At 39.6% G+C, this 23932-nt stretch overlaps 2 protein-coding genes across 5 annotated transcripts in view; one reads left to right on the forward strand and one right to left on the reverse strand.

The window, feature by feature from the left end:
* The window catches only part of unc5cb (unc-5 netrin receptor Cb), a 123868-nt gene extending 114043 nt beyond the window's left edge, over positions 1-9825 (forward strand). For both annotated transcript variants that reach the window (XM_044334467.1, XM_044334468.1), the window contains 7 exons: positions 538-625; positions 782-953; positions 4240-4473; positions 5251-5400; positions 5500-5664; positions 6381-6559; positions 7946-9825. In XM_044334467.1, coding sequence (XP_044190402.1) covers positions 538-625; positions 782-953; positions 4240-4473; positions 5251-5400; positions 5500-5664; positions 6381-6559; positions 7946-8105 — 1148 coding nt within the window. In that variant the 3' untranslated portion in view covers positions 8106-9825. The remainder of the gene's footprint in view (positions 1-537; positions 626-781; positions 954-4239; positions 4474-5250; positions 5401-5499; positions 5665-6380; positions 6560-7945) is intronic.
* A 507-nt stretch (positions 9826-10332) lies between these two features.
* The window catches only part of bmpr1bb (bone morphogenetic protein receptor, type IBb), a 57054-nt gene continuing 43454 nt past the window's right edge, over positions 10333-23932 (reverse strand). For all 3 annotated transcript variants that reach the window (XM_044334374.1, XM_044334373.1, XM_044334375.1), the window contains 10 exons: positions 16797-16953; positions 15529-15631; positions 15115-15217; positions 13509-13605; positions 13273-13417; positions 12468-12660; positions 12037-12334; positions 11763-11938; positions 11515-11645; positions 10333-11151 (listed from right to left, as the gene is read on the reverse strand). In XM_044334374.1, the coding sequence (XP_044190309.1) occupies positions 11026-11151; positions 11515-11645; positions 11763-11938; positions 12037-12334; positions 12468-12660; positions 13273-13417; positions 13509-13605; positions 15115-15217; positions 15529-15631; positions 16797-16953 (1529 nt within the window). In that variant the 3' untranslated portion in view covers positions 10333-11025. The remainder of the gene's footprint in view (positions 11152-11514; positions 11646-11762; positions 11939-12036; positions 12335-12467; positions 12661-13272; positions 13418-13508; positions 13606-15114; positions 15218-15528; positions 15632-16796; positions 16954-23932) is intronic.

Here is a 23932-nt window from a genome sequence, read left to right on the forward strand (position 1 = left end):
ATGAAATTTGCTACAGATATTCAAGTTCCCTTGAGGATAAATTCTAAAACTTTTGTGATCCCCTGACTTTTCCTTGTAATGACTTTGATGGTCCACTACACAAGGTCATCATTTTTGGTTTTTAGTGAAATATCTCAATCACTATTGGATAGATTATCATGAAATTTGATACAGATACTAATAGCACCCAGAGGAGGAATTTTAAAAAGTTTGATCCCCTGACCTTTTATCTAGCATCATCATCAGGTCAAAATTTCTGTTTGTCCAATAGCTTCATTTATGACTAAATAGCTGCCAAACTAATGTTATTTTTGTTGTCCTCAGCTGCTTTGAGTTTAGCGCAGATTAACAAATGTTTGCATGCAAATACGCTAAACTGAGATGGTAAAAAATATATATCTTATAATAATCAATGTGCTAGCATCATGACAGGCATTGACAGGACAAATAACTGTAAAGACACTGGTCTACCTGACAACTCACAACTCATATGTTTGCATTTTTGTTTGTGTGTCTGTCTGGTTTTGTGCTCCCTAGGGGTGAGTCTGCTAATTCCAGCAGGGGCTATTCCCCAAGGCAGAGTGTATGAGATGTATGTGACGGTTCAGAGGAAGGACAACATGAGGTATGCAGTGCGGACTGCCACATCAACACCCCAGAGCTGTGTTTACCCCTGTCAGCTCCACCATGTCACACATACAACGAGACTGCTGTCACATTGCCACTAAACAGCGTGTGTGTGTGTGTGTGTGTGTTTGTGTGTAATTCTCTGCATCTCCAGGCCCTCAGTGGATGATGGCCAAACAGTGTTGAGCCCTGTGGTGAGCTGTGGGCCCCCTGGGGCCCTGTTGACTCGGCCCGTCATCATCACCATGCACCACTGTGCAGTATTTGACGGCCAACAGGATTGGCTGATCCAGCTCAAGAGCCAGTCCCAGCAGAACAAGTGGGAGGTGAGCTATGGCATGCACAATGAAAACACTGCGCAACCGTAGACTAATGTCTATAACCATGGACAATTTTGAAAGTGTGCTTTTGACAGTTGTGTGAAGTATTGAAATGATGTGCTTGCCATCCATAAGTAAGATATAAATTGGTTGATAATTCTACTCCGCATTGAAAAAAAGAGTAGAAACAGAGCAAAGAGGAATGGTATTGTGAAAAAACAAAATGAGATGATAGATACTGTAGCATGGAGGAGGTTAGGGGGATCAACTTTCCCTGCTTTGTTTGTGCGGCTCAACACTCAGAGGAAAGTCTTGTTGCAATCAGGTGCTGAAATAGTAAACCTCTAATAGTGGGGAACAGGCTGGGACTGTTTTTTCCCCAGACTGTTTTCTTCTACCTTATGAATACCTATTTATATTTGTGTGTGCCATTGTGTGTGTGTGTGTGTGTTTTTGGAGGATGTGTGCCTGCAGGCTTCATCATTAACAGTGCTGATGATGATAAGTTGGGTTGCTGAGGGCAGCAGTGTGAATGTTTTCTGTCTATCCTCTCCCTCTTTCTTGCCTTCCTTTTCTTTCTCTCTGTTACGCAAACACAAACACACATAGACACACACATAGAGAAGTCGAATTACCAAGAGGAGATCAAATGTAGAGAAACTATGCCTCCACCTTAATCACAAAAATTGCTTTAAACGTGTAAGAGATGGTCTGGTTGTCATCTCTTTCCCCAAAAATCTCTATCCAAAGACAGATAATACGACAAACCTTGTTGTAGGCAGTTATTAGCATCTTTTTCTGACTTGTCAAGGGAGCATTTCTGGGTAAGTTTTCCTTCCACATGGTTTTTAATGAGCTCTTATTTGCAGGAGTGTGTTGAGACCTTTTTAAAGGGGAAAGTAGCCAAACTATAAAAACAAACCAATAAGCATTTGTGTAGCAGCAGGGCTCATCACAACAGTTTCTTTTAAGAATTTGGATTTTTTTCTTTAAAGGCTCAATGCATCAGTCATTAAGATATCAATTCAAAGACAGTACGACTCTTGGGAAGGGTATTTAGGAAAATGTTGAAGCGCTAGTTGGAGTATATGCAGGCAGTCATATATTGAAAATACAACTACTTAGCAACACCCTTTATCCAATATATAGCCCTCTGTCAGCTCATCATTGAATAGTGGCTCGAATAACGTCATTTTCAGCAAGTCTTTCTACAATCGCCACTGCTGATGTGATGAAATGACTTATGGAGCAGAAAAAACTGCCAGACTGGTCCCACATGCCTTTGTGACATTGATGAATTACTTGGGAGCAGCCAATAAAGCTCAGTGTAAACTGAGTATTTTTAAGGAAGAAATAACTATTGATTAAATCTCTGACCTGTCAGAAATGCAGATGGTAATATCCACTATAATGCCAACATCCTTTATATGAGGTTCTCTTCCCACTGAGGCCAGCCACCATGCTGCATGTGTGAAATATTGCTTTATATGACATGCTTTGTCAAGATGTGTATTCATCACTGCAGTAGAAGCAGGAGGGAAGAGCTCCTCTGAATGAAGAGGTAATTCATGGATATACATATATTTATATATATATAGCAACCCCCCACCCCGAGTGGTTGTATAGCAACCCCCCACTCGAAGCACCCACACACACACAAATACACACACAGTCATTGAGGAAACATGGTGTCGTGATGATGATGAAGACAGCAGGTCATGTAATGAGGAACATGTGGGGCTTTCTGCTTCAGTAACTCTCCTACAAAGATTTATCCTCCTACGGCTCAAAAAAAAAATCTCCACAGATAAATACAGTCAGAAATTTGTGAATAAATTAGGCTGTGTGAGTGTGTGCATATGTGTTTACGTGTTGTTGATTGTTTGTGCATGCACACATATGTATGAAGCAAAAGCCTACTTTTCCACTGTGTATTCTAATTATCCTCCAATAAGGAGCCCCAGTGCCATCCCCCAGGAGTAGTTAAAGAGTCTAATGATCAGCAATAATACTGCTGTTAAACGGCCTAGCTCACAATAAAATGCTATAATTCCTCTTCTGTCTCTCATAATAGGCTGAATTAATGCCAGTGTGCTGCTCACAGGAGTGTTTGGATTAGAGAGAGAAAGACAGAGAGAGAGAGAAAGCAAGATCAAGAAAGATCAATAGAGAGAGGGTGAAAGAAAGAGGGAGTTCTGTGTGAGCCTCCTCAGACCAGACATTCTTAATGAAAGAGAAATATGCCTTGGCATTAGTGCTATTACAGGGGGCAAATATAAATGGTCTGGATACTCACTCTTTCATTACCTCACATACACACTGTCAGACATTAGCAATACACACACGTAAAGAGTAATTTCTACAGGACAGAGCTTATGTAAAAAGACTGTGACCCTTGATTGTACATCTCAACTTGAATTGATGTTCAGCTTCCAAATTAGCTATTCATTTTCCATTCGATAACAAGAAGTTGTCAGACATGCGAAATATTCAGTGAAGAATGTTGCGTGAGTGACAAATGCACTAGATCAACGTTTCCACTATAACAAAAATTTAATGAAGTGACATTGTGCTCAGTTTCAGAACATGTAAATTAGGGAGCAAACTATGACAGTTTTTCTGCGTTTGATGTAATGGTTATGCATATTGGTGTAATAAAACAGAGTAGTTGTGTGCACATCCACAAATCCTCAGTGGGATAGGTGTTGGAAACAACAATCAATTTATCAAAAAAAAAAAAAGACTAAATCAAAAACTTCGCCTGAGGAAGACCTGTAGTTGATCGAAAACGTCGCAATAAAATGAAAGGGAGCTCCTGGTATTACAGTATGCATATCAGTGTACCAGGTATTGTGTATAAACATGTAGGAGATTATTCAAATGATTCAGTGCACATGATTTACTTAAACTAGAAATTGAACTCATCTTGTTGTTTCTTTGAATGTTAAGAAAATATTGGTTTTCTTAGTACTTTAGATTTTTTTAGATGTTAAAGAACATGAGTTTTAACTCAGATTATTCTTTACTGCTGTATAAATAGCTACACTTTGTCCTTATTTGCCAATAACCGAAATCATATAAGGAAATTTAGTTGGGGCAGAGTGACTTTTGGTCTATATCTACATTAGAAATGCTCTTAATCGTGTCTTCTTTAGTTCTCACCTTTTTCCTATGCAAATGCTACCACATAGTGTGGGCAATATTGTGATAAAGCCTCAGCTATTTCTGTCATTTTTAGCTTATTATCTCCCACACTTGTGTGACGTCTTCTTTCTTCCTGTCCACACTGCAGGATGTGGTGGTGGTAGGGGAGGAAAATTTCACCACACCATGCTACATCCAAATGGATGATGAGGCCTGCCACATCTTGACAGAGACGCTGGGTACCTACTGCCTCGTGGGACAATCTCTCAGCGCTGCCACCACCAAACGCCTCAAACTAGCCATCTTTGGCCCTGTCACCTGCCCCGCCATGGAGTATCACATCAGAGTCTACTGCCTGGACGACACACAGGATGCACTCAAGGTAAATATGCAGCAGGTTGTATATGTGTGTTTGTGTGTGTGTGTGTGTGTGTGTGTGTGTGTGTGTTTGTGTGTGTGTGTGTGAGTATCCTTTCTTTGTCTCTCAATGTTTGCAAAAGGTTATGTAGCGGAAATTAAATGTGTTTGTAAGCATTAATTATGTTTGTGGGTTTGTCATTTTGTCTGAATTGTTAATGTGTGTTTGTGTGTGTGTAGGCATAGCCAACAGATGAGGAGTGGGAGGTGGAATGAGAATTTTTTTGTCGGTGTGTCACAATAAGGAGAGACAAGCGCTTGCATTTGAATAGAGTTGCTGCTCCTAGAAAGACGTAGCTGCTGCGCAAACACAAAATAAGCCACACTTATCCCCCTGGTCCACTGTTCTCTCCTCACCTCAATTCTGTGTAACACCTGCATCCACCTACACGGAGGAAAGATAAGGAAGGATTATTGTACCGAGGAGGGATATTGTACACGGTTATTAACTTTGGAAATAGGTATTGAGAAGTGATAGTGATCCTGCTTGCAAGGACATTGAAGTTTCAGATGGCAGGTCTAGATTCAGATTCATAAAGCCTTGAGGGAACTCTATTGAATATACTATGAAAAACACTTCATTTGTAAATTTCCATTAAGGGTATTTTTAAAGAAACTGCTGTAGCAAACAGCAGAACAACTGATTATAGCAGCACAAAAGAAGTTGTTTTGAGGTCAGTTTGCATGCTGTCATATATTTACTGTAGGTAAACACTAATCAAGTGTGTGTGTGTGCATTTAGGAAGTCCTACAGATGGAGAAACAGATGGGTGGGAAGTTGTTGGATGAACCAAAGACTCTCAACTTTAAGGACAGCACCCACAACCTGAGACTTTCCATCCATGATGTCCCTCACACATTGTGGAAGAGTAAACTATTAGCCAAGTACCAGGTAAACAAGTCATGTACACTTTAAAAAAAAATGCCTTCAACAGCGTCACATTCTCTCTGACAGTTAAGTAACGCTTCTACCGTCTTCATGTCATTGCAGGAGCTTTCCTTTCAGCAAGTGTGGAGCGGTTCACAGAGGAATCTCCACTGTTGCTTTACTCTGGAGCGATTCTCTACCGGCACTGTGGACCTGGCCTGTAAGATATGTGTACGCCAAGTGGAGGGAGAAGGACAGATTTTTCAGCTGGACACGACACTGTCAGAGGTAGGGCTAAATGTAGCCTTCTGTTTAACTTATAACATATAAAAAACAGTTCTCCTTGTCTAGATATGAGCTGATTCAGAGCAGTGTCTCCACTGTGAGACACAATTGAATGAATTTACCCTCTCCTCCATTTCCTTTTCCCTCTTTTTGCAACGTACATAAACACCAACACAGTAGAAGAAGGGGAATCTTGACCCTGCAGATTTCATACAGTCCTGCCTATGACAGGCCAATGCAGAACAGAGAAGACCAGAGGGAGAATAATCACCCTCCAGCCGTGCTGTACTTGCTTCACAAAGGCCATCTGGCCAGGAGAATAGAGGGATGGAGGGATGGAGGAGCACTCCAGCTTTGTGCTCAGTAATGAGATGAATTACAATACATGCAGTGCAGAGCTGTATCCCTGTGTGGCCTTGGTTCATTTGTCTCTGGGTCTTGCTCTCGCTTCTGTATCCAGACCACCAGCACTTAATCTTCCAGATGCAATATATTTAAAAATCACTCGGCTTGCATCAATAAATGGATGGCAATGAAATGAATAATGTTCACTTTTTTATGGGATCCAGAACCAGACATTTTCTGTGCTACAAATCCATTTGAACTAAATTATGTTACATTCTCTGAGATGGCGTTAAATTATGTCCATGCAGCCTGCAGCTCAAAAAAATGCAATTACTACATTCAATGTCTCTCCTTCAAACTTTCTCTCTCTGCAGGATTCCCAGAGTATCGACACATCTCTGCTGGACCCCGCCAGTAACATCACCACGCTGGTAGGGCCCAATGCCTTCCGCATCCCTGTCTCCATCCGACAAAAGTTGTGCGGCAGCCTGGATGCACCACAAACCAGAGGCAATGACTGGAGGATGCTGGCCCACAAACTTAACCTTGATAGGTGTGTAAAGAAAATGGGGCAGCCCAAGAGAGACAAGGAGTGAGACAGTGACTCAGATTCAGGCCCTTAGTGGTCACAGTCTAGCCACAGGAACAGGTTGTCATCTGTTTTGTTTTGTTTTTTTGTTGTTTTTTTTATCAAGGAGAAATAAAAGAGATGAAATGAAATACAAACAGTGCCTTTTTTATAAATTAGCAAAAACACACAATCTCCCTATTCTTCAAAATGTTGTTGATCCTTAAATCCTTTTTTCATTTAGACAAGTAAGCAACAAGATCACATCGGGAATACAACTGTAGATAACTAATCTGTTTTTATTTGATTTTGATCGTTCTGTAGGAACGTGACTCATTGTGATAAGCATCTGTTGAACGGAGATTAATTGAGCTGGACTGAAGTGAGACAGACAGAGAGAGACGAAGAGAGAGAGAGAGAGAGATGAAGATAGAATGACGCTTCTCTTTTCAAAACGTCACCCTTGTGTCTTTGATAGTCTTGTGTATGTGATGGAGGTACAGTGTGTGTCCATTTATAAGGTCCCAGCTCAGCGGGGCGGCCTTATCACAGGCAGCAGCTGCAGATTGATGAGACCACTGACAGAGTGTGGCGTGAAGGAAGGAAAACGCAGGGGAGAGACTTGAACCAACCTTTCATTCATAGCCCACATTGATGATACATACAGCAGTGTATTACATGGGGCTTATATTTTCCATTTCAACTTTTTCAACAAAAACAACAACAACAACAAAAAAAAAAAACAAACAGGATTTTTTGTGTGTTAAATGTGAATATCAAAAACTGGGTGACAATCAGATTTTTAAAAACATCTGTGTAAAAATAGGATTTTAAATTACCATTTGCAGCACAAACACTGTGTAGATAAACCATCTTTTTGCTTTTTTACTTAATCAAGGGATTCTGGTACATAATCAGCAGGTCATTGTTGTTTTCTCCCCATTTTTCCTTAACTTTATATAAAGTTTTACTTTACTTTTCTGAGCAAGATAACTTTATTTACTGTAAGCTACCAATATCAGCACTCTCTTGCAGCTGGAACCATGACATTCCAATGAACCAATTGTTGCCTTAAAAAATCTGATAAAGTTTTAGGCCACAATCTGTAAAAAAAAAAGAAAGAAAGAAAGGAAGAAAATGTCTTATGTGTATTGACATTTTGACATATTGTTTCCTGTCATGTCTATGTTATCTCCTTATTGTGCAGGAAGGTTACTGTATTGACCACGGATCACAGCTGACAAGAGAAATGTTCATGAAAAAAAAGACTGAAATATTTGAAATTCCTGTGTTTTAATTCAAATAAACTCATTCCGCTTACCTCTCTTTTCTAAATCAACCCTCTCTGCTCTGTTATAATCATTCATTCAGGTATCTGAACTACTTTGCCACCAAATCCAGTCCTACGGGAGTCATCCTGGACTTGTGGGAGGCCCAGCATTTTCCTGATGGCAACCTCAGTCGCCTGGCCCAGGTACTGGAGGAGATGGGACGCCATGACAGCCTTGTTCCTGCAGTGACTGAACACTGATATCCGCCCGCCAGGGAGTGTGACACTCCAGGGAGGAAGAAGACATAAAAAGAAAATAAGAGAGGAGGACGCCCATAAAGCAGGAGAGTCATTTGGCATCACAATGATAAATGCACATACACACTCCCAGATTCCACATGTGTGCACACTCAGAGAAGTAAGAAGACAGAAACAGCCAGGTCTACTCAGCCATGACCCAGTTAAACATTGGCAACAAAGGGTGTAATAACTTGGAGGGTAAACAAGAATCTCTGCCAGTCATTTCTCTCTGGCTGTTCCTCTCTCTCTCTGGTACAACGACTTGATATTTTTGGCTCTAGTTTCCTTGGAAACAGCTGTCCAGTTATTTGGATGGACTGTGCGGATATGTGTATGATGCCCTTGCCATAGACTACAGTCTGAGAAGTGACACACTATCAGAGGTCAAAGGATCAAAGGAGCAAGGCTTGAATCAGAGGACGCATCTCTCACTCTCCAAATCAGTCTCCATAGCAACTCCATGGACGAGTATGTGTTCTGTGATAACATAGTATTTAATAATATGCCTATTTATACATATCGTTTTTGTGTTTGATGCTGCCTGTTATGAAATACTTTGCTGTGTCCTCACATTTTTCTTTCTTCTTTCATTACGTTGGACTGTATCATAGCACCTTCTGGTGGACTCTTGCAGTAATGACTCATCATTTCAGCCACAATTACATGTACAGATGGAAATCAATGATGTAATCATTTTACGGTTTTAGTGTTGCTGTTGTAACTACTATTAATACTTTTTATTCATGTTATGTATAATTATTGATTATGTGCGCTTATTTTACATGATTTTTTTAAAGTCTTTAAAATATTTTCAATAAGTTGCATTGGTTATGATTTTTTTTTTTTACTTTCTTTCTCTTTTTGCATGTTTTTACCAGGTCATTTGGCTAAAAGAGAGGGCAATCAATATCATTTTCCCAAACTGAATAAAATCCATGACTGATGCTAATGATTTGTATGTTGTTCAAGATGATGTCATCTACATACATGAGACCAGAAAGGAGAGGTAGCTATTGTGGAAAAGGGAGGAAGTATGTGGTTTGTCAAATAAGTATATTTTTGTAGGACCAATGCAACGGAATACAACTGCTTTTTACCAAATAATTGGCATACAGTGTATGAGGTTGAATTTAGTAAAGGAGGTAATCATCTAAATAGCAAGTGTCATTTTAAAATGTGTCATTTCCTGTTCATCTCTTGTGTTCAGAACTGAATGACATTCATCTGTAATTTTTGAGGGTAATGAGAGATATAACAATAACTCAGACTTCTGTGTTTGTACATTAATAACAGAAGCCATCAGTGATCATGATGACACTGACCCTGTGCATAAAAAATAGTGATATTTGTAAATGCAACATTACTTTGATGCAGCAGCACTTGTTACTGTTCAGGTGTTTTTGGTTAATTCTTGATTTTTTTTTATTTTTATGGCAGTTGTTCCAGTTTTCGTAAAGCAGTCTATGCAAACTTTGCATCTTTTTTGAAACAATCTTCTCAGTGGGCTAGCCTTCGCAATCCCTCGTTGTTCTTCAGCTTCATGATTATTATTGTGTATAGTGAGAATGTAGCCTGTCTGTTTCTGGCACTCATGATGTTCCTCGCAACTGCTTGCATTTCATCTGTCAAGTTATTGTACAAAGTGTAAGAAAGAATTTTTAAGACTAATAATAAATTATATTTATATGCAACATTGAAACCGGAGCATGAGGAGTTTTTGTTTGCATTGTGAGATGAAGTAAAATGAATCTTACGACATTAACGCACAAGCCTTCAAGACACATAGTTGTTTTATTAGAGAATGTTATCCAGATCCACTCATACACTTTAATAATCACATATGTACAGATTAAATACATGTAAGGCACACGCCATAGTGGTAGAGTGGACGGGATGTATTCTGTACACAGATAAATCATCAAAAACACATTAGAACATCCAGCAAGGCAGTAATTATCAATAAATTTCAGTTCAACTATGTACAAATGAATTGTGAGTGGGAAGAGGAGAGAATGAGGGAAGAACAGTCTGAGCCCTGAAGGTCTAAAGGACAATGAAGTTCACAAATCCATCAATGACAAAACTGTTTACCCAGAGGTTACTTCAATATGGAAATAAAATGTACTTGTAATCATATATATAAAAATCTGTTATCTGTTTCTGCTGGACAAATGTTTTTTTCATTAATTTAGCCTTACTCAGTTTTGTTCAATAATAATAATAATAATAATAATAATAATAATAATAATAATAATAATAATAATAATAATAATAATAATAATGTCTTTGACAGTGAGGTCACTGAGCATGTATTAGACAGTTCTTTGGATGGATGACAGTCACTTTGGATGGGGCTGACAGTAAACTCTTATGAAAAGATAACTGGGCTGTGATGTCACAGCAGGAAGTGACTGAGAGCTGTGACAGTACAAAAGACTGCATATAGAATACTGCTGTATGGCTTTAGAAGGATCAAGCAGGAGCTTCCTCTGTCTAGAACCGATCAGAGGGATTTCAGTCCTCTGCTCCTGCAAAGGTCCCTCCCTGTCTGCCTGCCCACCTGGACAGTCTGGACCCGACAACCACTCAGCTTCCACAGAAAGCACAGTCTGAACACTTGGTCTGAGGCAGACGAGTCCCAGACAATGGGAGGACAGATCTTCCCCAACATAATAAATCTTTTGCCTCACATTTCTTCTGCTTCCCCGTCGACCTTTATCTCTATCACTCATCTTCCCTGTCAGTTTCCTTTGTCCTATCATTCACAGTCTTCCCCCACCCTGCCCGCCACATACATTCCCTTTCTTCTATTGGCCAGTGTAAGTGGCGCAGTGCCAGTGACAAGTCCCTGGGTGATGAGAGCATCTCTCTTGACTCTCTGTCACAGTTTGATGTCTTGGGACTCTAACATCTTCGCCAGGGTCTTTTTCACCCTCAGGGCTGTGAGACGAGAGGCGGGGTTGTGAGCCCAGCACTCCGACATTAATTTCCCCATCTGTCGTAGACACTGAAGACACAAATGTACGTAAGAATACAGCGAGACATTTAATTCAAGAGTTTAAAATGTGTTAAGAAGAAATAGAAGTGGTGACAAATGGCTTTATTAATAATTAATTATTAGCAATTTGACGAGCAACCTTTGGGTTGTTAAAAAAAACCTTTGGCAGACATGTATCCTTCAGCATAAATGGACTGTCTAAATAGATTTCTTCAAATATGGCAACCCCAGGTGTTTCAAACAACTTATTATGGCATAATAAAACATTTATAAATGATGTATTAACCATTAATAAAGCCATTAGTTGCAACATATTAAGTCTTTTGTAGATATGTATTGTAAGCAAGTGGTGTGGAAAAATATTTAGAATACCTCATCACTGCTCCAGCGATTAGCAAATGAAGGTCTTTGTTTCTTAATGCAGACGACCTCTCTCATGTCCTCATAGGAAGGATCAGTGGGCACAAGGTCATAATAGGGCAGCTGATACTCCTCCACAATGCCTTTAGGAAAAACAGATATGTGTGGGAATCAGTAGGATGTTTACAAAAACATCTAGACATATGCAGATCATGTTTAAATGAAACTAAAAAGTTTGGAGTTTTTTCTTTCTTACTGACCTCCAGAGATGCAACGTCGAGCCATCTCCCAAACGATAAGGCCAAAACTATACATGTCAGCCATTATGAAAGACTGGAAGTAGCTCCTGTTTAGGGTCTCATCCAAGACTTCAGGTGGCATGTAGCGCTTCGTACCAACTCGTAGGTTGGGAGGGATGTCCACCTCATTGGTGTCACTGAGACAGGGAGGAGAAGACATTTCTGTATGGTTCAGAAAATGTGAAAGATACTCTAAGGTACTGCATTAAAATGTAGTCCAAAATGTATGTTGTACCTGTTAAACTTGACAGCCAGTCCGAGGTCTGCTATACAACAGGACCCATTTTTTTTAACCAAAATGTTTTTACTCTTCAGGTCTCTGTGTGCGATGGCTGGTTTGCCCTGTGTGCCATAGATCTCAGTGTGCAGGTGACAGAGGCCTGATATGGATGAGTAGGCCAGTTTCAGCAGAGCCTTGACATCTAAGGTATTAGACTTGAGGTAGTCATATAATGATCCATTCTCATGGTAGTCTGTGATTAGGTATAGCTGAGTCCACGAGCCAGTTCCCTTAATGTCAGCCGCTATGAATCCTGGGGGTTGGCAAGTGGAGACGATAGGAATGAGAAATGTTCACTCACAAACAAGATTAGGGTCACTTTTGGGAATATTTCATTCACTGGCACTCAGTTCTTTTTTCATTTACACTCCATAAATTTGACTTACCCAGTATATTGTCGTGTCTCATTAGGAAGGTCTGATAGATTTCAGTCTCTCTGAACCAGCTCTCTTCCTCTGTGGTGAAGAAGACTTTGACAGCCACTCGCTCTCCTCTCCACTTGCCCATCCAGACCTCTCCATATCGCCCTTTCCCAATCTGCTTAACCATCTGAATCTGCTTGGCAATGGTGCGCTGCACCTGGAAACAAAATTATTGTAAAAAAAATCTGTGTTTTAATAAGTCATTTCCCTTTGAAACCACTTTTTTACAAAAATTACTAAATTAAATTACTGTAACATTTATGTAACATGTGTCTCTAATGTGCAAAACTATATTTGGGTGATAATTCTGTTTATCATCTTTCGGTGGAATTGTATTTTTTTTAATTTAATCTTTATTTAATCAAGCAGTCTCTTTGAGAATAAAATCTATTTTCCAAGAGAGACCTGAGAACAAGAATTGTTCATAAGACAAGAACACAATCAGCAAACAGAAACAACACAACTACACAATCAACGAGGAATTAATAAATGAATAAAAACAGTTACAAGAATCATAAAACACATCAGATAATAAAGCTTTAAAATCTACAAAAGGAATGTAAGACTCAAGTTTGAGGGCAGTTTGAAGTTCATTCCATTTAAAAGGTGTATATCATGATCATATGATCCAATTCTGCTACTGTCTTTTACATGTGTGAACACACATAGAAAGTTCTGTCTGATGTAATGCAAACCAATTTCAATAACATCACACAGACATGAACTGAGCTTGAGATGTTGAGGGAGATGTGCATTGCTTTTTTCTTACCAGTAGAGGGAGTCCTGACCCAGAGCCAGACCCGATGCTGCGGGAATGCTCTATCAGGTCCTTCAGCGACTCCCCAGGAGGGATGTAGGTCTCCCCCTGCTCCAGGTTGATACTGTAGCGCGGCCGTGACTCCTGCCGCTTATATCTGGCAAGGAAAGGGGATGTTATGTTTACTGACTGCAGAACAGGAATGTCGATTTGTTGATACGTGACTGAGTGACCTTCAAGTTTTGTACCTGAGACAGCAGACGACGAGGATGACACCGAGGAAGATACTACAGACTGTGATTGAAATGAAGAGAGCCATGTACTGGATACTGCTGCCCACATAATCTAAAAAGTGGGAAGAAGTATTAATGTTAATTACATGTCACTTTTATTATTTTACCATCCTTAAATGTAAGAAATACTGTCCCCAGTGAAAGTGAAAGAAAGTCAGTAAAATTACAAATGGTGAATAAATGATTACAGTCATTTGTTCATCTTTATCGACTCCAACATCTTTCTAATCTTCGTTATCAGGGACAAACTCCCTTTCCCTTTCCTCCCTCTAACCCTGCACTGCAACCCCCCTCTCACAGAGCGTGATCGATCACATCTCCTTCCTGAATCCCACAGATCAGGTGTCACACTGACATCGCTACAGAAACTCCAGAGGCCTAAAGCAGCTCTGGGGCTCTAGCCTTTCTCCCATGCTGCTGTCAATCAGACACACACAAACACAGATGCATGAACACAGGTGATACTTCATAGTGTGCACAGAACCGCACATGCAATAGGAACAAAGAAGGACAAGTCTATGAGCTCCATGTAAGTTCATTGAGTCCCATTGTTAGCCAAACTTATATATGGAAGAGAAAGCAAAGGCAAACGGTAAAATTATCACTAAAACTCATTATAAACATCCATCACAATTCACAGAACAACTTCCTGGTTCAACCTTTACTGAGTACTTGGCGTAGTTGTGCATGCACACGGTTTTCCTTTGCAGTGAGGGATTATACACTTCAGGTGCACTCACTCATAAATAAAGTTGTTTTTATAATTTGGCAAAACTGCCTGATTATCTCACTGCTCATTTCTTGCCCCATTGGACTATGTTGTAGTGATGTTGCCATGTTCTCAGATCTCAGTGATTACTTTGGTGAGTACAATGTGATCACCACCAATAGAAATAATGGTCATAACTATAAAAATGAGACCAAAGCTGCAAAACAATCAAACAAAATGGAATTATTTTTTATTTCTCTCCAACTGACTTGACAAATCAGTTTGTCACTGTTTGCTTGAAGGTCAAAATGAAGTGTGCGAGGCTGTGTAAAAGCATAATTGTGAGTGTGTGTGACAGACAGAGACTGGGAGCGAGAGAAAGACAGAGAGAGAAAGAATGTGTGTGTGTGTGTGAGTGTGTTGTGGGGTGACAGATGGACAGATATCTCACATCCGTCCCGAGGCAAGAAACTCAAGCAGGCCCTGGGGAGAGGCTGTCCTTTTCATTAGAGGGTGAGAGAACAAGCCAAGTCTGCAGGCTCTGTTTCACCTGCCTCTCTCTTTCTCTTTCTCTCTCTCTCTCTCTCTCTCTCTCTCTCTCTCTCTCTCTCTCTTTCTCTCTCCCTCCCTTCGCCCCGGAGCAGCATGTGCCCCTTCACTCCAGCACCACACTGTGGTTTGTAACAGTTTAAACTGTCACTACCCATCACAGCCCAGCGTGGCCTGAATGAGCCCATTCTAAAAGCCACTCATGCTTCAAAGTGGGGCAGGATTTCAGTGTGTGAAAATCTGTGTGAATACGTGTATTTCTGTGTGTGTGTGTGTGTGTGTGTGTGTGTGTGCGTGTCTTACCAGATGTCCTGAGTGGAGGAAGAGTAGGATGCAAGTCTCTGTTGCAGTAGTTCTGATCCGTGCAACACTCCAGAGCTCTCCTCTCACGTGCATTCCACGTGTCCTATCACGCAAACATACACAAACATAAACCCCATGAAGACACAAGAATAAAAAGTATTTACAGCCGCACTTATTCCTAATGAGAACATTTTACAGTATACCAAAGGTTTTTCCACTGTGTGTAAAGATAGCAGGCTGGACAAGCCTGATATACAAATAGGTCTCATAAAGAGCTGCTGTGAGTCAAGGAAAAGCTCGTAAAGACTTAACAACGACTAATGAAGAAGGATACACATACACGGGGCATGTGCAAGTATTCATCCAAGCAGAAATACACACACACGGTAACAAGCACACATGTAGCTGACTTACTCTGCACTGGAACTCAGCGCCATCCCGTCCCAAACAACCTGCAGTGAGTACAGCCAGACCCTCCTCCTCCTCCTTTACCATGGTGAAGCAGGTACCATCAGTCCTACCAAAACACACACACACACACACATCACATCTTATCAAATCGTATTTACATGCTGATATGTACATTTGTTTTTGTAATTGTCCCTCCTGTTCATGCTATACTGAGAAGATCTTTAACAGAAGCAAAGTATGTGATGGTGGACAAAATCCTCATCCAAAGTCCTCATTTTGTGTCAAAATTAATTCCTAAGTTCAGCTAAATGAGGCTTCAGCAGTCTGAGTTAGATATAGTAAATTGAATTGGTATCTTCCAATGCTGCAGTCTTTTCAGTACAAAATGTTGCATTAGTGTTTTGCTGGGCAGTGTTTCTGTGCGGAGCTGCAGTGGAGAGATAGTAACACAAAGAGGGAATTTTGTACTAAAAAGACTGTAACTTTGGAAGATATCCAGTTGATTTAGGTAACTCAGGCTGCTAAAAGCCTCTTATTAGATCCAGCAGAACCTTAGCGTGCATTTTTGCACAGAAATAAGACCGGTAAGGGATCTCTTCATAGCCAGTATGGACAGGAGGCATGATTAAAGTGACCAGTAATGCTTTCAATGTACATATGGGCATGTGGGAATTGCTTTAAGAAAAAAACACTGAACGTTTGCTTCAATTAATGCAGGAACTTGATCCAAAATGCTTCCAGATATTGCTATGATGATTTATCGAATCAAGTGATCAACTGATTTGTCAATTGACAAAAAATGTATTGCTTTAGTGATTTATCAAGCAAAATCTTAATTCCAGCTTCACAAATGTGAGTACTTTCTCTTTTCTCTGTTTTACATCATTCTAAGTTGAGTAATGAAAATAATCATATTATATGCTCTAAAGTAACATACAACACATGCTGTAATCACTTTGAGTATTAATCTCTCTAATGCCAGTGGGCCGGTGTTAATTAGCTGTGCCTGAAAGTGGCTTGAGGGATTTCATTAAAGGATGTAGCTAAAGTAAACATGTGTACTTCTGATCAGGTGATTAGAGGTCTCTTAGCTAATTACTTTGAATAATTATTTGTGTTTCCTTTTAATAGCCTTGATACAAGGAATTATTTTTGTATAGTTTGTGTGTGTGTGTGTGTGTGTGTGTGTGTGTGTGTGTGTGTGTGTGTGTGTGTGTGTGTGTGTGTGTGTGTGTGTCTGTGAGCATGCTCGTGTGTGCACTCCAACATACATGCAAGTATTGTTGACAGAGTGTTCAGGGCACTGGTTGCAGTGACACCGAAGCATGTTCTGAGCTGAAACTGTGGCTGTGCTGCTGCTCTCCTCCGCCCTTCGCTCCGATGCCCCCTTCCATCCGTTCTTCAGCAGCATGGTGTCCAACAAGTTGGCTGTACAGAAAGAGAGAGAGAGGGAAACAATGCTTAGCACCACAACAGACCAAAACATCTGGACAATCCTGTGGCTCTGGCAAAGCCTGAGTAAAACTTAAGTACACATATCGCAAGGAAATTAAAGATGAAATGAATCAAAGCAGCCAAACAACATTTCTACTAATTTCGAGAGGGTCTTGGGAATAAAAAAGCAGCAGAGTTCTGCCAGTCTTGGTACCGTTACCATAGCAATGCTATCCACAGAAAGTGTGAATATGTGCTGCTGAAAGCAACCCTGCTGTTCTGGACTGGACTCAATGTACCTGCATGAAGTCTAGAAGAAGAATAACACTATTCACCAGAAAGAAGTCTTTGTGCTGTATATATGTGTGCGTGCCTGTGTGCGTGCATGACATTGCGCGTGTGCATGTCTGCCTGCCTACAGTGCATGTGTATTTGTCAGTATGCATAGTGCGGCTAGTGTTTTTGAAGTGAGTCTTTCACAAGTGTGCGCACATTCAAGATAATCTATCTACCACATTTGGTGCAGATACCAAACTCTCTGAGCCAGAGCTTTATAATATCAATTATTTCATGTTTCATGTTGGTGATTATTCTACAATAAAACTACAAACTTTCCAACTAACTGATAACCATCTTAAAAATGTTGAAATAAACCAGTTGAGTGTTGGATTAGTGGGGGTGTTCTGCTCCTCTATCACACAGTGGCCTTGGTTTTTCAATCACATCTGCTTTGCAAGTGTGCAAAAAAACACAAGACAGGAATGTTTCATGAATTTACCAAGCTCTCAGATACATTCTGTCCATATCAGCTTGATTGTTTTTAAACTCTTACAAAGACAGTGGGTGAGCATAGAACACGGGGGCAGGTCACTCCAGGAAAGGCTGACATCATTTTTCTTGCAAGGGAAGAACAATACTGCTTTGGAATAGAAAATAGAAGAAGGTAACCTTGAGATGTTACACTAAAACTTTGTTCAAACATCATTACTTGTAACATTTAATAATCTTTAGAAAAATGTTTAGACTACTCACTGTTTATTAACCATAAAATGTTGAATAGTTTTTATATTATTCACAATTAATACTAATACTAATACTAATAATCAAGTTCTGTCTTTTTTATCCTTACTATCAAGTAACTAAATATGGATTCATTCTATCAGTGTTGAATAAAACCAGTTCTGACAGGAGCTCGTCCCAGAAGACCTGTGTGGTCAGACAGCTGAACAGTGTTGTGCCACACTAGTCTAGATGGATGTCTTCCTCATTCTCTCTCTGTCTGATTCTCACTCTTTCTCTTTTTCTTCACAAGCTGTCTTTATTACATTACCAGCTGTAGACTTCCATGCACAGTAAGACCAAGTTACTTAGTTATTAATTTGCATTGAAAATCTCAAGTTTATGTTCATGTTAGTCTGCCTGACAGTGAATATTCACCAGTAACTATAAACTATGAAGACATTAGGACATCACAGATACACATCCACACGTTACGTCTATCTGTCAGTCAAATCCAAGAAAAACTTTTCTTCTACTGTGGACAGGTTTCATTTTAAGTGTTTGTTGTAAGTAGATCTAAGCAGTGGTTGAAAACCAACCAGCCATTAAAAAAAAGGGACATGAGTAATCATCCGGAGGACTACAGTACGTGACGAAAAGGCTGAGTCAGAGTGTGGTATAAACACACTGACTCTTCTTTAAGTGGTACTCTGTGTCCTTCCAACCTTATCTGTGTTACTGTTTCTGTCAGAGGGGAATTTTGTGGAGGTGTTCTGATCCTCCATCACACAGTGGCCTTGATTTTCCAATCACATCTACTCTGCAAGTGTGCAAAAAAAAAAAAAAACACAAGACAGGAATGTTTCATGAATTTACCAGGCGTTCAGATACATTCCATCCATATCAGCTTGATTGTTTTTAAACTTTTACAAAGGTAGTAGGTGAGCAAAGAACACAGAGGCAGGTCATTCCAGGGAAGGCTCATTTGTCTTGTAAGGAAAGAACAATGCTGCTTTGGAATAGAAAATAGGAGAAGGTAGCCTGGAGATGTTACACTAAAACTTATCATCAAGGTCAGAGTAATGCCTTAGATGTTCACAGCAGAGAGCAGTTTTACCTGTCTGTACTGTGTAATCATCATCTTCCTGTTTGAAACAGGTTGCCATGCAGCAACAATTCTTACCCTTACTTAAACATGTTCTAACCATGTGATGCAAAGTTTAACATGCAAAGCAGCAGCACAAATCTGGATGCTCAACATACTGTACAATATGTCTATGCTCACCTCCTACATATAATTAGCATTTAGAGTGGCCCTCATATATATATACATACTGTATGTTGCATTTGGTTTAAAATGCATTCTAAACCTGCACACATCACTCAAATCACACCAACTACAAAACTACACATCGTGCTGTATAAAAATGTTTTTATTAATTCTCCAAGCAAACCTAATTTACTGATACTGATATCAAAAAGATTTCTTATGTATGTGTGAATTACCTGCTTTCTACAACAGGCCTACAATAGCCTAAGTTCTTATTTGTTGTCATGCACACAACTTCCACCTAGCACTGACATAAGAAGCTTTGTAAGTCTGTAACTATCAAAAATGGTTTAAGTTAGTTGAGGATGTGCGTTATATAGTATACTGCAATGTGCAGTATGTGGTCACTTCTCTGGGACTTTTTAATAAGACAAGTCTGTTGTTGTTGAGAGGGGTTTGTGTGTGTGGGGTGAGTTTGTCACACATGGAATATAAGAGCAGGTTAACTACAGAGTCACTGTGTGTTTAGCAGATCAAGCCACCTTGAGTCTTAACGGAGAGGACATCTCTGATATGATTAATCTACTAACAGAGAAAATATAATACACGTATTAAATCACCTGATTTAATCAGTTTCTAATACTGCAAGATACACACACAACTCAGTACATGATTCAGTAGATTTGGGTTCATAATATGAAAGTAGACATATTGTTATTGTTAATACACTCCCACACTCCTGTTTCTCTTTGTCTCGCACACACACACACACACACACACACACACACACACACACACACACACATTTGAACACATACAACACACAGACTTGCTATGTCAGCTACGAAACACACTCAAGGTCACCCCGAAATCTGATCTATGTCGCCCACACATTCCACAGGCTGCCCCTCCAACTACAGACGCACACACACACACTGAGAGTCGGTGTATTGCACACTGACACAATACTACATACACACACACACTGAGCAATTGGAGGTTACACATAGTGAATTACTCCAGCTGGAGAACCTTCAGTCACAGCTCATCACCATCCACGGTACTGCGTCTGTGGGCACTTCCGCACCGGCTTCAGCTTTCCAACTTTATCTATATTAGTGACGACAGTTCATCTGCCGTCTTTATGACTGTGCCTCTTATCCTGTTTCGTTAAGGCTGAAGGCTGTAGCTGAACATTGTCAGCCTAGTGTGTGACACTTCCTCCCTTCTTATATCCAGTGGAAGTGTTTTCCATGTTGACAGTGATAGCATGACTGTGGACTCTGTGTGATTCCTGTGATGATCCTGATAACAAAAGAAAACTAAACTGCCTTTGACATTCCCACATCAGATCCAGATGTTTATCTAGCAGCTCCTATTTATTTTGTATATTTTAAATGCTGCGTTTCCGAATACATTTTTTTTGTTTTTTCTAAGCTCCTCGCTCTATGTCTGACCGTCCCCTCTCTGAAAAGTTAGTTTCTCCCATTTTTCTATGAAAAGTATTAGAAATTTTTATTTTCTATTTTTCTATTATTCAGCCCTATTATTTATTTAACTGTGGTCATTTTACATGACTGTCTCCTCTGGTTTTATTGTATGTAAAGCACTTTGTAAACATTGTTTTAAGAAAAGTGCAATACAAATAAAGTTCATTATTATTATTATTATTATTATTTCCATTTTCTTTTTGAAGTTTGCATGGGGATTTTTCCTTTTTCTTACTGAGGGTCTGAGGATCTCCTTTATCGCTTTTTATAGTACATTCAGAATTATAATTGTGAGTAAAAGATAAACAAACTTGAACTCATATGACTTGACTTGTTATTAAAGACTAATGTTTTTACACCTCCTTGTTTAACAAAGATTTTTTTCATGCACGGCACATTTTTATGTAGCACAAGTGTATGTCACGTAGTATCAAACACCACTGGATAAAGCAAAAGAAATCTACAACAACAAACAGTTTTTTTTCATTGACATGGATTGACAGTATTGTCACTTACACAAAATAAAGATTAACTTCTGGAATATGATTAGCAATATTGTACAAATCCATCCAAAAACATAGGGGAAAAACAACACACTGGCCATTCAGTGTGTGTCATGACCTTGATGCAATCCAAAATATCAGAAAAAAAGACATCAAATAAACAAAGTCTTGTTTATTGCTAAAGTGCCTCAACTATAAAAATAATAGAAAAATAGACAGTCTATTAAATGGTTTAGTGTCTAATAGCACTAAATCTAATTTTAAATATTTGGATTTTTTAAGATGCAAATCCAATTGTCTATTTCTAATCAGTTGACTGGCAGCATGAACAGGAGGCTATAGCATCGGCAAGACATTTTATTTTCTCAATGAAAATATTTATATTATTTTTTCTCTACCATATGACAATTTCATAGCAGTTAAGGAATGATGATGAGGGTGATTACCAGGCTTAAGCAGTTTCTGAGTGTTAAAGTATGGTGCACATACCAGGATGATCAGTGTACGGAAACAGATATGACACAAAAGCAACAGGAAACAGTGGACAAATGTTTTCATTAAGTACGTATGTTGAGTAAAGAAATAGGAACTTTGAGAGTACCTTATTGTACCACAAGAGTTGGTCAAAGTAATTACATTTGCATTTTTGACATTTTCATTTCTGGATGTGCTATGTGACTTTGACATTTTTAAAGACTGAAATCCCATTTGTTTCTTTCATTTGTGTTTTGTGCATTTATGTGCACCATGGAAGCATTTATGTCAACAGTTGGGTGCTCTATGTCCAAGATAAACAAAGACAATAATTTGACTACAGACGCATGGGAAATGTCTTCTTTTAATCTTGCAGTCTAATTCCAGATATTCATAATGTCCAAAGAAACAGAAGTGTATGAAGTCACCCTTACATACAAGTTGTTAAGCTGTACTTGATCAGACAGACCATGGAAATCAATAAAATACTGTTATAATACTGGGTTTTGTTTTACCATCAAGAGATAAGTGGAAACCAATGCAAGACCGAGTTACTGCTAGATGAGTTAGGAGAGAAACGTTGACAGGGGAAAATGGAAAAAATCTCTGTAATGTGTTCCAATTAACACGGTTGTCTCACAAGAGCCCATTTCGGCACTACGGCTATTTAATCTGTGAACTGAGACCTTCACACAGACTTTTCATCAGAGGCGGAGAGGAGGACAAGAGAGAAAAGCGAGATAACTTACTCCAGGTGGCCATGATAAATCACCCTCAAAGGAGACATCTTCCCCAGTGTCTGCAGAGTGCACTCTGACCCCAAGGGGGTCACAATCAACCTGTAGAGGGGCCATACATCCTCCTCCACCCTACCACCGCACCCTCATCCCTCTTAGCCCCCTACAGGCTTCAAAGTCCTCTGCCATACGAGACACTCACACATGTGCACATATTGTACATGCACACACACACACACACACACAAGAATGTATGTGAAGAGCACATTCCAATCTCTCCTCTCTTTCTCAGGTCATCTGTTTCCACCGTGCAGCTTCCAGCAACCTGTTCTGTGTTTACCGGCCGTGACCAGACTGCCTTTATGAAGGAATAGGACTATCACTTTGAGGATCCCACCACCCGCAGCTCTGATGCCACAACAGATTTATGGAGGGAGACCTGTCTGCCATAGACCCTGCTCCAGATTATACCTCTCATTTCAGAAAAAAAAAGCTCTACTGTCAGGGATTTACACCAGTCATACAGAGAAAACGTTACACGTGGGTGTGAATACAGCAGAGAGCTGCTATATCCACAACAAAATACTCAAACACAGACAGGCACATACACGGCAGACACTGAGGTGAAATGCTGTATTCACAGTAAATGCCAGGAACAGAGAGACACTTGCATCATGAAGGAAAAGGTCCTGCGTACAGACATTACTCATGGATCACAGAAAATATTGCATATGAATGTACGGGTAATCTTGAAAATAATTTTGCCAACTTTGCTTTTATTTAATATTCAAACCCAAAACCAAAAGTAAAATATGTTTCACATCACATTCAATTCTTTCAAAGAAGATATTCGCCCAATGATCTCAGATGCAGCTGTGTTGGAAAGTATCACTTCAGTCTTGAGAAAGGAAGATCCTGCACACTGCTCTTGCTCAGCATCACAATTTATTGATCATACTAACATTTTGGTCCTTGTGGAGCTTCGTCAAGAGTATTTTGAACAACTCTTACAACAATGATTTTAAATAGATAATATTCTGGCTGCTGTGGGGGAGTCTCTCAATAACTGACAGTGAAATGTGAACAATCTGTCACATTATATCCCACACGTAAGAAAAAGAAAAGGAACAAGTGAGACACCACGACACATACTTATTTACAAGAATATTTACAGAAATTGCATATCTAGTGAATGAAAACATTGGCCTTGCAAAGTTAAGTATAGGGTATAGGGGTATAGGTTGTACTAAACATGATGGAGTACTTTTCTGTGGGGGATTCTTTTGTAACAATTAATTTCTTGATTTCTGTAAGGCCATTTGACGCAATCTCAGATTTAGCCTTGTACAATGTAAAATCAGTGAAAAAGAGTACACAGGCCTTGTTAAAACCTCTTCCAAATGGGTGTTACAAATGAAGAAGATGTGCTCAATGTAATAATATGGTCAAATATAGCTACTTTACTCATCCTCATACTGGGAAAAAGTATTTTATCAATGA

The sequence above is a fragment of the Thunnus albacares genome, chromosome 18 (assembly GCF_914725855.1).
Source record: "Thunnus albacares chromosome 18, fThuAlb1.1, whole genome shotgun sequence".
NCBI classification, from domain to species: Eukaryota; Metazoa; Chordata; class Actinopteri; order Scombriformes; family Scombridae; genus Thunnus; species Thunnus albacares.